This window comes from Gymnogyps californianus, chromosome 15 (assembly GCF_018139145.2).
Source record: "Gymnogyps californianus isolate 813 chromosome 15, ASM1813914v2, whole genome shotgun sequence".
Lineage (NCBI taxonomy): Eukaryota > Metazoa > Chordata > Aves > Accipitriformes > Cathartidae > Gymnogyps > Gymnogyps californianus.
This window is the reverse complement of record NC_059485.1, coordinates 8,532,852-8,546,650: the sequence shown is the minus strand read 5'-3', so window position 1 is coordinate 8,546,650 and position 13,799 is coordinate 8,532,852. Positions and strand designations below refer to the sequence as shown.

The window sequence follows — 13,799 nt, the reverse complement described above, 5'->3', positions numbered from 1 at the left end:
TTCAGCAATCCAGGATGAAGGCTTCATAAATGGCTGCTTAGGACGATTACATGCCCAGATGAGTAAATCATTAATTTGTCCATCAGCCAAACACTCCAGTGCTCTGAAGAAAACACCTATCCTCCATACTGTTAAGGACACACTTCATAGAATTATGATTTGCTACACAGTGACCAAATAATAAAAGTTGGAGATGGTATGGTGGTACTAAGCTTTCACATATCTAATTGTTAAACCTAGAACTAAACCACGCTCAACAACTAGATACATTACATAAAGCTGTCACTAACCCAGTACTTCCACAATATGATGAAATATTCTTTTTTCATTTATAGAAAAATGAAAACCTTGTCCTTAAGCAGAGTGGGAAAATTGCTAGTCACTAATTAGAGTTATAGACATCACAATCATTCAGCATTTATGTTCTTTATTAATTTTTAGTGACAGAGGGTCTCTCCCACCTTGAAGCATGATACCCATTGACAAGAAGCCAGTTATCTTCTCTATCAGCAGTATTGTAGTAACTGCAATGTTTGCATTTCATCTATTGTCTAATCCCTAAAAGCAGCCAGCTGTTTCAGAGGAGGGTATAATATAGGCAGGAGCAGGCTTCCCTGTCCTTTATACTACTTACCTAGAGATTAGACAGACTTAAGTGCAAAAGCACTAGGCTTCTTCACATCCCTTTTAAGTTTGTCACGGCTACTGTGAAGCTTCAAATAGATTAGATATTTTCTTGGATAGAGGCCCTGGCCCTTCTTTAAATTATTTTTTTGAAAGGACAATAGAAGCTTTGTTTAAGACAGACTACTTCTAAACCAACACAAAATACCAAATATGACCCATGTTACACCATTTATCTCACAGAGCTATGAAAAGCCATCCATGAAGAAAAAGGACATGAAAGCTTCACTCATTTGAAAAAATCTACTCGATAGAAGGAGTTACAGACTATTTAATAGTTAAGCATTACCTGGAGAAGTCACTGTTGATGTCACCAAGGATCTTCATGAGGTCAGGGTGAACAGATGCAAGTGATACACTGGGTGTTTTCCTCATGTGAATGGTACTTTTCTCTGCCAGGTTCATGTGATTGAAATAGATAAACTTAAACTGAGGCTCCTTCTCAGCCCTAGAAAGATTTAAAAAAAAAAAAAAGTGACTTGTGAATACCAACATGTTCTATAAGCACAGGCTTCACAGAGAACAGGTAACTAGCCAGTGCAAAGCTTACTCAGAAACCCTGAAGTTATCTTCACATTGAAGAGACCCAAGTACGTTAAGACTTGTGGCATGATTAAACTTCATTTTAACACACTTGGGGGGGGGGGGGGGAGGGTGGAAGCAAGCCTGCAAAACCAACCAGTTTTTCCCCTTCTGCTGCTTAAGACTCCCCTGTGTCTATTTACTAGCAGCCTAAAGGCCTTGTCCCACTTCCCAGGAGTAGTTTGCATTTTTCTAATGAGCTGTTTTTAATCTGTCCCCATTTTGTTTCCTTGCTGCTCTCCCCTATGCCAGTCCAATCTGGTTTGAATGGATGCTAGAGCTTTAATTTGATCAAGAAGTAATCTTCTACTCATGTCTTTGTTAGTTGTTACAATCAAAAGAACAAACTCTTCCTTGATCCAGGCAATTACATTTCCCCCCATCATTTGTGTGGGCCAACCAAGAGAGTATTTTCAAACTCCTGCCTTGGCAGTCTTCCTTCATTTCCTCTTTTATTAAGTTAATATAAAATTTGTCACTTAGAGCTGTAGTTTTGGTAGAAGTCACAACAAATTCAGACTGGCAAAAACTGGCTGTAGCAATTGGTACTTCAGGCTATGTATTATTTAGAGGCAGGGAGATACCGCGATGACACCACTCACCTTAGCAAACAACTAGATAGCCTTGCTCTCTGTCACCCAGATGCATTAGTGTCAAGAAACTGTATCGTCTTTTCAGGACACCATGGCATTAAACTTTAAAAGAGTTAAAGCTGCTGAAGCCAGTCCCAGATGACATTAAAAAAACCCAAGTTTAATGATTTAGTAGATTGGCACAATTTCAAGTACATCCTATTCTATACCCTGCAAATTTGCCGATTTGGCATGCTACCACTAAATGAGTTCAGTCACACACCTATCTTTGGTTTAATTCCTCTTTTGTTGTCACAGGCGATGCTGTTCTTGCTTCCCCAACAAATCTATCTAAAAATAAATACAGTTTTATGGAAAGTCAGCTATAGTTCTAAGTGAAGTATATTTTCCAAAGCATTAACATCCTTTTTCATTTGACTTTTTTTTTTGCCCCTCAAGTAGTTACCTTAGTCCTGCAAAATAGAAAAAATAAGACAGTTTTTTCCTCACCTACCATACACGGCAACACTTCAAGAAGCAGTAATTCTGGAAAAAAGTACTCAACTGTAAAGCTTGCATTGTAACCAAATAATCCACTACTAAAATCACCATTTCAAACTGTTATGCAAAAGTTGTTCTAGTATCTAGACCTTCATTTTCCTTTTGGATTTGTAACAGAGTTAAGAGTTACGTACACTCCGTCCAAGCTATAAGTACTTGTGTCTAAGGCAATACTCAGAGCTAGTGGTGTCAGTGTCCACTTGATGTGAAAAATACAGTTCTTTTTTTAACATTATACAAAATACCAGCAAGCCAAAGCAGAAGTCAAAGGAAATCAGCACAAAGAAGGATGTGGGCACAAAGACAGTGATTTTTTTTTCTTTTTTTTTTTTTTTTTTTTTTTTAGAAACTCAAATGTTCTACTAGCCCAAGGGCTAGTTGTGAACATTATGAGATTCTGTTTTTGTCAAGAAAAGTTAGAAAGTATAAACTGAAGTTAAGATTTTGCAGGAACTGCTACTTCTCTACTTCAACATGGGGGATGGTGACAGAAGACTACCACTTCAGCTGGCATTTGTGCCATCTTGTATATATTTCTGCAAGCACAGTAATCTGTAGAACTCATCATCTCCACAGGTCAGCTAGTTTCAGTTCACGTATGAAAGAAGCAAAACCTAGAAGTTCACCTCTTGTATCTGAATAATCTGCTGACAGCTGGGAGAGGAGGTGGCAGAATCTCAATTGATAGTGAGATTTATCTTAATATTTACATGATTTTTTTTCTGCAACAATTATGCACATAGAGGAAAAAGGTTTCAGCCACACAATAAACATTCGTTCCTAAATTAATAACATGTACGTTGTTAGTTCAGGGAGACCTAAATATGCAACAACAGGCACTTTATAAATGCTTAAGATGCAGAAAGGTAGATAAACATCGTTTAAAGTACACAGTTAACCCAATGCTTTCAACATTTGGGCTCATGTTACTATTATTTAAGCAGTTCATTAAACCTAATTTTTAACCAACTGATGAGGGACTGCAACAGGAACAGAAGTGTGGTACAAACCCTGATATTCTCTTGTTGATGTTGTATTGTTCACATATGTCTGATGCTAACACAGTCAGTTGAGGCCCAACAATGCTGTCCAGTTTACGGCAAAACTCCAGCGTAGGCGGAATTGAAGCTAGGTGGCGGGTAAAGAAAAGGGAGAGATGAGATTCTCTTGCCACAGTTGAAGGTACAGTTTCTGTAGTTGTTTTCTTTAAACATCAGTGAGAGTCCTGGGACAAATTTCTCTCTTAATTATAACCTTACAGATGATTTCTAAAGTGCATGGCTAACTGAAGCAATATTTAGTCCTTTTATTGTGTAAATTGAGTTACTTATACCACTGGAACAAAAATCAAAAGACTAATAAAAGCACTCATGAAGAAGAGACTCTAATAACAAATTAATGTGAGTATTCTTCAAGAGTAAAACAAGTTGCATGTAATAGCATTTTGTACTAACTATGTCTTGCCAAATAAGTGATGCTAATAGGTACTTACCATCAATCATAAAGCAGACAGCTGCACTCATGGCCTGGAACAAAAAAGTTAAAGCAAAAAAAACCATTTACAACAGGTTACCTCAACTACCTCAAATAAATGACAATACTTCAGTGAGGTCACACACAGGTAAACCAGTTAAATAAAAAAAAAAAATCTAAAGGTAACACTTCAATAGGATAATCTCTTTGCAATCCTGCACAACACAGAATAGTTATGATTTTAAAATTCAGCCCAGTTAACCGTTTTTAAGTTGTAGGGGAAAGGTAAAATTTGCTAAAAATGCATTTTATGCAAGGATATGCGTCTGCAAGAATTTGCATTTGATTTAAAAAAAAAAAAAAATTAGTCTCTTGTTTTATTGATTAATGCTACATAAAGCCAGGTATTAAACCACTTAAAGTAACTGAAGGCTGGTATTTTGTTTTAATAAAACAACTGTTTGTTTTGAGGAGGGTACAGGAGAGGGGAAAAGAGGATTCAGGCTTTAAAGCTTGTTGCTAGAAACACCAAAGTGTTTTTTGTCTCTTTGCTTTAACCTGGTCATATCAATGCATCTTTCTATACAATTCATAAGTACTTCACATCATTATCGTCTTCATTGTATATAGATTCCTATTTCTGAGAAAAATGTAATACCTTATAAACAATTAAATGAAGCTCTTCATAAGTGTCATCAGTGTTAACAAATATTTTGGGGAAACGGCATTTTGCTTCCGGATCATTAAGATTTAAAGGTCCAGTAAGAAACCTAGAAAATAATTCAATAGGTCAGATGTGATGAATTCTTGTATTTCCGTTCTTCCTATTTAACAGATGTTCCTGAAACTAGCAATTACTTGCGTGTATAAGTACATTTGAATACAATGAGTTTTCAGCTATCCAGATCGGCATAGAGCCCTTTATATCTCAGCACTCTCACATTTTCAAAGTATTATTTGCATATATGCTCCAAAGAGTTATGGAAACGGGATCAGAAAGCCAGAATAACGCTAAGGAAATAAACTGTGCAGATCAAAGGAACAACAACAAAACACTTTCCACATTCAAGTTGTGACCATCTTTAAAAACCCTTTTTTTGTTGCTACTGGAAAAGCACTCTTCCTTTGCTTTCCAACAGTACATTCAAATTAGTTTTATGTAGAACAGCAAACAGTGGTGTATTAGAAGCACCTAAACTTGGTGGGGGCGGGGAACAGGGAGCATGTGCCAGTGCCTTGATCCCAAAAGAATACAATATTCAGGCAAGAGGAATTATCGTGATTAAAGAAAGATGTCCAAACCCACAATTATTCAAAATAATGTTGCCCAGCAGCTTAAGTACAGAATTCCCCACTGTGACATGCTGAGTACAGAAGAAAAATAAATAGATAAATCCCCAGATTAAATCTACACCTTTGTCTCAAGTGCCTGACTGAAAAGAAGTGATCAGAGCAGTTACAAAATTTTTCATGCAGTGCCTTAAGAATAGCAAGGAAGAAAAATACATATGCAGTAATGTTAATGAAGCCTTTCTCTTTTTTTCCAGAAGTCAAGTTTTACATTGCACCAACTACCGTGCGACCCTCTGGAATGAGCTGTGTGTGGAATATGTACTCAAAATACATGTACTCCTCCCCAAACATTTTGCCCTTGAGGGAAGCAGCAGTAGCTGGTGACAGTAAACAAGAGCTACCTTCCATAGTGTTGTAGATTTCCTGGCATTTCAGCACGTATTGGAGAATCTCTTCCCGCTAACTGAAGCGAAAAAGAACACACACAAGGAAAAACAGCTTAGAGGTATTTTCTGTTACATTTTGTGGACTGTCTTTAAATCAAATCAAAGCAAACCATTTGCAGAAATTACCACTCATGAAGATACATACTTTTTGCGTGAAGCTAAAGTGTAAGAGGTAAAGCTAAAGTGTAAGAGATGCTGATAGAACAGGGCGTTCTGATTTTGCATGTATTAATTTTAAAACTTAGCTTATGGAGCTTTTTGATGGGGGGAGGGATAACTAACTCCATGTGGTCTTACAGCACTCCATGCTGCATTTAGCCATTAAGCTGAAGTGATTCATTTGCAGTACTGAGCAGTCATCGGGTGTCAACAATGAGTAAACTCCCTATCGCCATGCTATATTCAAATTGTCAGCACAATTCATATTGTATGCGTTAGGTGCAAATACTACTGAGTTTAGTAAAGTGCCCTGAAAGCAATACATCTCAGAATTCCTAAACTAAGGGGGGTGGGGGTGGGGAAGAGATACCCCTCTCTGGTATTTTAGCCCTTAGTGGTACCAGATAAACAGAAAGAAAAGAAGAAAAAAAAACACCCAACACAAAATGCCAAACCAACAACAACCTCCACCCCCCCCACCCCAAAAAACCCCCAACTACCATACCTCAGGCTCCATGTGCCTTGGAAACAGAGATGTCGTGAGATATTTGTACAAAATTCTCATGTCATCTTGTTCCAGTCCACTCCTGGAACATCAGGGAGAAAAGAAACGCAAGTGATGTTTGTGCTGCACTTCAGATCACACTTTTTCCTCTAACCAAAACTCAGGCAAAGCACATACCAAACTAGGGTAGCAACATTTCAGTGTCTCAGTAGATTCAATCGCAGAACATTCATTTTTAATAAAACTTCAGTTTATTTGCTAAATACAAATCACATCTAAATTAGCCATAAACAGAAGAGAAATAGAAAGAATATAAACAAACCAAGATCAAGTTTGCTCTTCTTACGTCCATTTTTAAGTAGGAATCTTCACAAGCATTGCAACTTTCTGGTTCAGAACCACATAAAGAACAATCCTTTAATTAACCATCTCTACTAAAAGGTCCTACAAAGGACCTTGTGTATATGCACAGAGGGTCTTGTGATGGAAATGACAAGGACATTCCTCTAGCTGCTTCTCAGGCCAACTTGGAAGTAATAATTTGGTACAGGTTAGAGATTCTAAAGCTAAAGACCAATGCCTTTCTTACATATCACTCATCCTACCATTCAGTTTTCTCATTTCTATGCAACTCTTTCACTGATTCAGAAGCTTCGCTATTATGGCACTTATTTATAGGATGAGAAATTGAAGACACACAAAAGAATTACTGAAGTACCTACCAGATAAGCTGGTCGTTGTAGAGAAATGCAGTATACTTGACTATGTTCAGGCTTTCTTCCATCCTATTAATAAATGACTGAATTTTCAAGTAAGTCATTTTATCCAGTGGAAAGAAGCTGATTCCACAAAACACATCCAGCAGATCGCAAGACTGTAAATGCAGTGTCTGCAAGTACTAAGACAATAATTACAATTGTTTTTTAGAATTCAGAAAACTTCCAATGTGTAGATTTAAATGACAAATTTGAGTCTAATCCCCAATAATCTAGACTAACGATCCAAAAAAACCCCAAACCCTTCCAGTTCTGCTTGTATGACATACTCCTTCATGTGGGCACAGACTTTTTAGTAGAACCTGTAGCGACAGGACAATGGCAATGGTTTTAAACTAAAAGAAGGTAGACTCAGACTAGATACAAAGAAGTTTTTTTACGATGAGGGTGGTGAAACACTGGAACAGGTTGCCCAGAGAGGTGGTAGATGCGCCATCCCTGGAAACATTCAAGGTCAGGCTGGACAGGGCTTTGAGCAGCCTGATCTAGTTGAAGATGTCCCTGCTCATTGCAGGGGGGTTGGACTAGATGACCTTTAAAGGTCCCTTCCAACCCAAACTATTCTACGATTCTATGTGAGTGTGTGAATGTGATTCCAGGTGTCAGCTTGCTATTATTTAATCATAGTGATGACAGCTTTTAAGGCTAGCTCAGGATCTTTTGAGAGTGTAAGAAAGCACAGCCTATCTCACTAATATTTAATTTCAGAAGTAACTCTGTAGAAATATTCGCAGATAAATCCATTAGCTTTCAATATGCAAAGGAAAAGATAATTTGTATTATTCTCTTTCTTGATAGACTGTAACCTTTACCAAGAGATTTCAAATGCACTATCAAATGCTCTGCTCTGTGAAAGATGAGTTATCCAATGGCTCCCTCTACAGTCATTTCACATTACCAAAAAAAAGCAAGTAGTAAAATACTTAGACAAATAGTATGACAGATCTCTGTCACAGTTTATAATCTAAGTCTCATTTCCTTTCAGAGTTTCAGTGCAGTCCAAGCCTGCCAGCAATATGTAGCCAATCTGTTCAATAGGGTTATAGTAGAACAACTTGCATGACCAAACTTTTTAAGCATTTCTAATTCCCCATCGAAAGAGAGAAACAACTTTTCTTTGGATTTCTTTCTGTTATACAAATCTATAGCGATTACTGTTTTATCTTCAGTAGGAACTTCAAAGAAAAACAATGTTTTAAAGATAAAAATCTATTACTTCCCTTTTTGCCGTGCTCTATTTTTTAATTTAGTCTAGACAGAAGTATACACCAGCTAATCAAACAAGTACTCCTTGTGCCAACAGCGTTCGTTCCAGAGTCTATGATAGTCTTACAAAAAACAAGTAAAAAACCCCCCAAAACCCACAAGCGAATGCTGTCCTAAAATCAAACTGAACTGTACTTTTGTTTACGCTGTCACAACATTGTGTTATTTCAAAAACCTGTTAAGAGAACAAAATTTTAAACACCAGTATACAATGTCTACACTCCATCATTATCACAGATATCAATATTCACATCTCTACCACAAGAGAATTGACTGCTGACAGCAGTCCTCTGTTTCCTTCCGTGCAAATGAGAAAAATGGGGGCAGACAGACACTTGGTTGCCATCGTTTAAAGCTAGCGTGATGAAACTTTTCATGTAGGAACTCAAAATTCTGCCAGACATGACTCGTCAGTCAGTTACTTTACGTGAAAAATACCTGAATAATATTTGATGGATTTCTTGCTCAGAAATAGGTTTTGCTTTCTATCCTTTCACTAAAACATTTGCTTTTAAAGATTGAAATTAAATTCTGAAGACGATTTATAACCAAGGCAGTATTTCCTGAAACCTTATCAGGCATGACTACCAATTCCACATGGGGGGCAGGGTAGGAGGCAGAAGTTAAAAATGACAACTATCCATTACTTCACAGTACTATGGGACTTTAATTCTGTGCATGCAGGTTGTGGAATCTCCATCCCTGGATATTTTCCAGACTGAACCAGCCAAAGCCCTATGCAGTCTAGTCTGAATTCAGTGTTACCCTACTTTGAGTAGGAGGCTGAACTGGATGACCTCTCCAGACTCCTTCCAACCTGAATGAGTCTGCAACAGTTACTCAAATAGGTCTCCACAGTTTGTTATCACACTAACCAATTCAAACGTTAAAACAGAATTTCCAAAGAATGAACATGATTCCGTCAGGTAAAATACCCAATAGCTAAGCTGTTCCATCAAGCCATAACCCTGCTTGTGGTTCAACTCCACTTAAAGAACCTACCGCGTTAGTAGGAAGCAGAAGTATTTGAAAAAATGAGTAACCAGACTTCTTGTGTTGCCACTACACCTTTTCCACTGCCTATGTTTTATAGTCACACTGCAGCCACTTAGAGAAGATTTTTGCATTTTACTTCCAACGCAGAATCACACAGTATGTACCTGAAAAATAAGGTCTTACCCGATGGAAGAATTTCTCTAGTCTCTCCTTTAGAACTTTTACACCTCCATCTTCCATGGCTTTCAGGAATGTGCCATTGAAAAGCTAATAGTTAAAAGAAAAAAAAAAAAAAAAAAATCAGTCAGTTGGGTAATCATTTGCAATAATTTCTTATAACTCGGCCATGAATGTAGCTAGATTACAATACAGCTCCTGTTTCTCAGTATTTGGACTCCACATAGATCCAAATGTACCCCTTCTTTATTGAAAAAACATCTCTCAGATTTGCAGAGTCCAGGTATATATGGCAGCAGAGGCAGAATTAGAATAGGAAACTAAATTCTTTAAAGGTAGAGCAATTATTTATCTGTGTTGCTTAAGTATCTTACGCTGTTGCTTTGTAAAAGCCAGATTGATGGCCTTTATCCAGTATTGTTTCTCTGACAGATAATATCTAACACCATCAAAATCAAATGCTTAGTAGTGTAACTGCCCATGAAAGAAGAAATCTGGACTTCACAGAAATTAGAAGGCTTGTATTTTTACAATAAGCTAAGGAACCAGCACAGGTGACTGCAAAAGCTTTATTTTTCTCTTCCCTCAACACCATTACAGCTTCAGGAAGAGAGCAGACAATAGTAATGAGACAAGAATGTCAAAGCAATGATGAGCTTGCACATCCAAATGGTACCATGAGGATCTCTTCCTCTGCCCAGAAGAGGAGCCTCTAGTATTAACTCTACCTTGTACATGCTGTAGCACTGCTGTAGGACCGAACTATAAACCTTGTCCTGCAGAAAAGAGAGCAGGACATTAGTATAAGCAGAGGCAGAATTTCAAATATTTTGGCTGAGCTACACATATGTTTTCAAAGAGCCAGCAAACACACAAACTAGAGAAATCAATCTCTGAAAATTTAAACAGCATTTTCAGTCAGCATCTAGAAATTTCTTTGTACTTATAAAGTACAAAGGGACTCCTTATAAAGGGAGTCCCTTCCCCCCTTACATTTAATACCAAAAGTGCCTTATTAACTCATGCACAAGATACCAGTTACAAGTAGTGCCCTTCCCTAAGGCCAGTGGTCAGTGAAAATGAACTTATTTCTGACTAGTTTTCTCTTCATCCAGGTCAAAGGCTAAAGGAGGTGGGACACCATAGCAGGTTTTTATTGGGCTAGGATCCTAACCCAGATGAAAAAGAGACTATTTTATTGTTTGTCTGGCGAAATGAAGTGCCGACGACACCAATCCTTTTCTTAGAACACCATGAGGAACAGAACTAGTGCACACAGTAATGAAAGGAGGCAGCATAAGCAACCAGCTTTTTAAAGATTATCCCACCCGGCCAAATACCCTTCCTGTATACAATTAAACTGACCTAATGATACTGCAGTTTGCACAAGAAATCCCATGATAGTGACGAGCTGTTTGTTTTTCCAGATTATTAGTAAAGATTACTAGCAGTCTTAAGAAAGTAGTAATATGTATACTTAAACCCAATCAAAATACATAGATTTAAGATCTTGCAAGAACTTTATTAAACAAACAGATCCTAAGAAATATTTTCCTATTCCACGCTAAAAGTCTCGCAGCTGTATATTTCACTGATGTTTATTGGGTGATCTTGAACGGCTATCTGGATAATTCTCTATCTTGCACTTTTCTTTAAACTTTATTGAAAAGTACTTTGCCCTTTTTCCATTTATGGAGATAGAGGGACGTATATATAATCAATTTGGCAGCAGTTCAAGAAGAATCAAACTAAGATATTTCTGGAGATACTCTTAAAATACAATATAACCCATTAAAATAAAAAAAAAAAAAAAAAGGAAAAAGTTCAGTATTACCAGTAATTCTTCTTCCTGATATTCATAGACTGGCTTTCCATCTTTGTGTTTTTCTATTATGGGATTCCGTACAACCTAGAAAGTGGAACAGGCTGGTATTAGACAATGCAGAATGCATTGAGAACATTGCGATATAATGTTTTAGAAATATGCATATCACATGCATAAGTACCATGACCATCCAGAAGTTTTCTTCAGGTTCATGGAAAAATTGTCTGTTCTTCTGCGTATGTAGGGATTTTGCAGGTTTTGTTGGACTAAAGGTCCTAGAAAGAAAACATATATGCAGACACAGATATTTATACACATTCACAAGAAGAAAACGTATGATTGGGAAATAAAATATAGTGCTTCTGCTAATACAATGAGCCATGCAATCAGACTTCATACCTTGTGAATTGTACTATAGCTTCACATAGTCCCACATTTCTAATTTTTTCATTCTTTTCTACTTCATTTGGGTGATAGAAGAGAATCTTCTTTTCTTCCTAAAATTTGAAAAAAGAATCAAACCAAATGCATTTTAACAGAATCAGAGTTAAAGAATACTGAGTTCATGGTTTGCTTGTTTTTTAACTTTAATCCCTTAATTTCCTAGGCAGGATTTTATCTTGTACCTAAATGGGCTTCTGTAATAACAGATAAAAAGGCATATGTAAGCACACTTAAGCAGTCAGTCATCCCAAGATATCTCAAAATGCTTTATAAACTGAAGGCTATTGAAATCATAGGCCCTAGTCACTTCACAGCTAGTTCAAAGCAAGGCTAGCTTCAAAGTCAGATCAAAGCATGGCTAGCTTCAAAGCTAGCTCAGATCGCTCAAGGCCTTGTCCAGTCAAGTTCTGAATATCTCCAAAGATGGAGATACCACGACCTTTCTGGGCCCCGCTCTGCTGTCTGACCACTTCACTGTGAAGAATTTTTTCTTCTATCTCATCAGAATTTGCCTTGCTGGAACTTCTTCCATTACCGCTCATCCTTTCACTTCAAGAACCTGACTCCATCCTCTATAGCCACCCTTTAGGCAGGTGAAGACAGCCATCAGACCCCTTTCCATGTTGTCTCTTCTTCAGGCTGCACAAAGCCAGTTATCTAAGGCTCTCCTGGCACATCCCGGACTGCAGCCCCCTGACTGACTCAGGGGCCCTCCACTGGGCTCGCTTCACTTTGTCAGTATTTTTCCTACTCCAGGAAGCCCCAGAGGAACACAGTGCCCACCTGCAGTCTTACAAGTGCTGAACAGAGGGGAAGCAATCACTTCACTTGACCCGCTAACGCACGCTAACCCACACAGCCCGGTACGCTGTTTTCACTGCCACAAGGGCACACTGCTGATTCACGTCCAACCTGTTGTTCACTATGACTCCCTGGTCCGGTTTGGCAAAGCTGCTTTCTAACGAGTCAGCCCCTGGCCTGCCACAGTGCACAAGATGATTTCATCCCACACGCGGGACTTTGCCTTAGTTGAGCAGCATGAGGTTTCTGCTAGCCCATCTCCCCAGCTCGCTGAGGGTCCTTCTGAACAGCAGCCCTGCCCTCCAGTGTATCAACAGCTTCCCCCGGTTTAGAGTCACCCATGGACTTGTTGAGGGTGCACTCAGTCTCATCACCCTGGTCATTAATAAGTACATAAGTACACTGCCCTGTTCAAAAGCTATTAAAACTAAAGATTATCACATGAACCATACAATATGCTGTTACCTAAAAACAGACACTATAGCTTCTGGCATTTACTTATTAAAGATCACATTGGCAAGAAAATACCAGCAATAACTTGAATTTAACTAAGTTAAACACCAAGCTTCTACCACATTGTATCTTCCTGGAGAAAATTACTTTTAGAAAAACTTGCTGCATCAGTAAAACATAGTTACTAACAGACCAGCTCTCCATCTACAATATTTTACGTGCTACTGTTGAAAACACCCTCGGCTGCTGTTCCTTTTTAGTCTGAAGCAGAGACAGATCTAGATGTAGCTGGCATTCCTCCCCGGCCCCGCTGAAGACAGCCGACGCACAAGCCCCAGGGCTGACGAGGCGGCCGCGAGCAGGGAAAGCCGCCGCTCCCTCCTGCCCAGCGAAGCGCCGCTCCGCGCCCAGAGGCCGCCTTTGTTCGGGGATGCTCCGCCGGGGGAAACGTTAATCCCGCGGGCACACGCTGCGGCCCAGGCCTCGGAGAGGGACAGCAGAGCCGAGACGGCCGCCCCGGGGCCCCCTGCGGCAACCGAGGCCGGGACAAAGCTGGGCCGGGAGGGTGCCCTCCTCTCCCCACAGCCCCCGGGACGCGACGCCCCCCTCCGGTACCTCTCCCTCTTTGGGCCCCAGCTTGGGGTTGTAGATGAAGAAACTGAGCAGGGTCGGAGCGAGCTGTTTCTCCTGGCCGGCTCCCCCCGCCGCCGCCGTCGCCATAGTGAGCCTGAAGCGAGCGCGCCTGGGACCGGCAGCTGCCACACACCATCAGGGAGCAGCCCGGGG

The 13,799-nt window shown here is 39.3% G+C and overlaps 2 protein-coding genes across 3 annotated transcripts in view; one reads left to right on the top strand and one right to left on the bottom strand.

Moving 5' to 3' along the window:
• Window positions 1-5,571, top strand: part of LOC127022232 (radial spoke head 10 homolog B2-like) — a 22,941-nt gene extending 17,370 nt beyond the window's left edge. The window contains exon 20 of the mRNA XM_050905710.1: window positions 5,420-5,571. The gene's annotated coding sequence lies outside the window, so the exon portion shown is untranslated. The remainder of the gene's footprint in view (window positions 1-5,419) is intronic.
• CCZ1 (CCZ1 homolog, vacuolar protein trafficking and biogenesis associated) overlaps window positions 1-13,799 on the bottom strand; it is a 15,555-nt gene extending 1,756 nt beyond the window's left edge. Inside the window, exons 1-13 of one of the 2 annotated variants that reach the window (XM_050905711.1) lie at window positions 13,629-13,799; window positions 11,715-11,812; window positions 11,497-11,590; window positions 11,325-11,399; window positions 10,219-10,266; window positions 9,497-9,580; window positions 6,998-7,173; window positions 6,276-6,357; window positions 5,567-5,628; window positions 4,531-4,642; window positions 3,892-3,925; window positions 3,410-3,527; window positions 974-1,132 (exon numbers count right to left, since the gene is read on the bottom strand). In XM_050905711.1, coding sequence (XP_050761668.1) covers window positions 974-1,132; window positions 3,410-3,527; window positions 3,892-3,925; window positions 4,531-4,642; window positions 5,567-5,628; window positions 6,276-6,357; window positions 6,998-7,173; window positions 9,497-9,580; window positions 10,219-10,266; window positions 11,325-11,399; window positions 11,497-11,590; window positions 11,715-11,812; window positions 13,629-13,733 — 1,247 coding nt within the window. In that variant the 5' untranslated portion in view covers window positions 13,734-13,799. The remainder of the gene's footprint in view (window positions 1-973; window positions 1,133-3,409; window positions 3,528-3,891; window positions 3,926-4,530; window positions 4,643-5,566; window positions 5,629-6,275; window positions 6,358-6,997; window positions 7,174-9,496; window positions 9,581-10,218; window positions 10,267-11,324; window positions 11,400-11,496; window positions 11,591-11,714; window positions 11,813-13,628) is intronic. The other variant, XM_050905713.1, reaches the window with a different exon arrangement.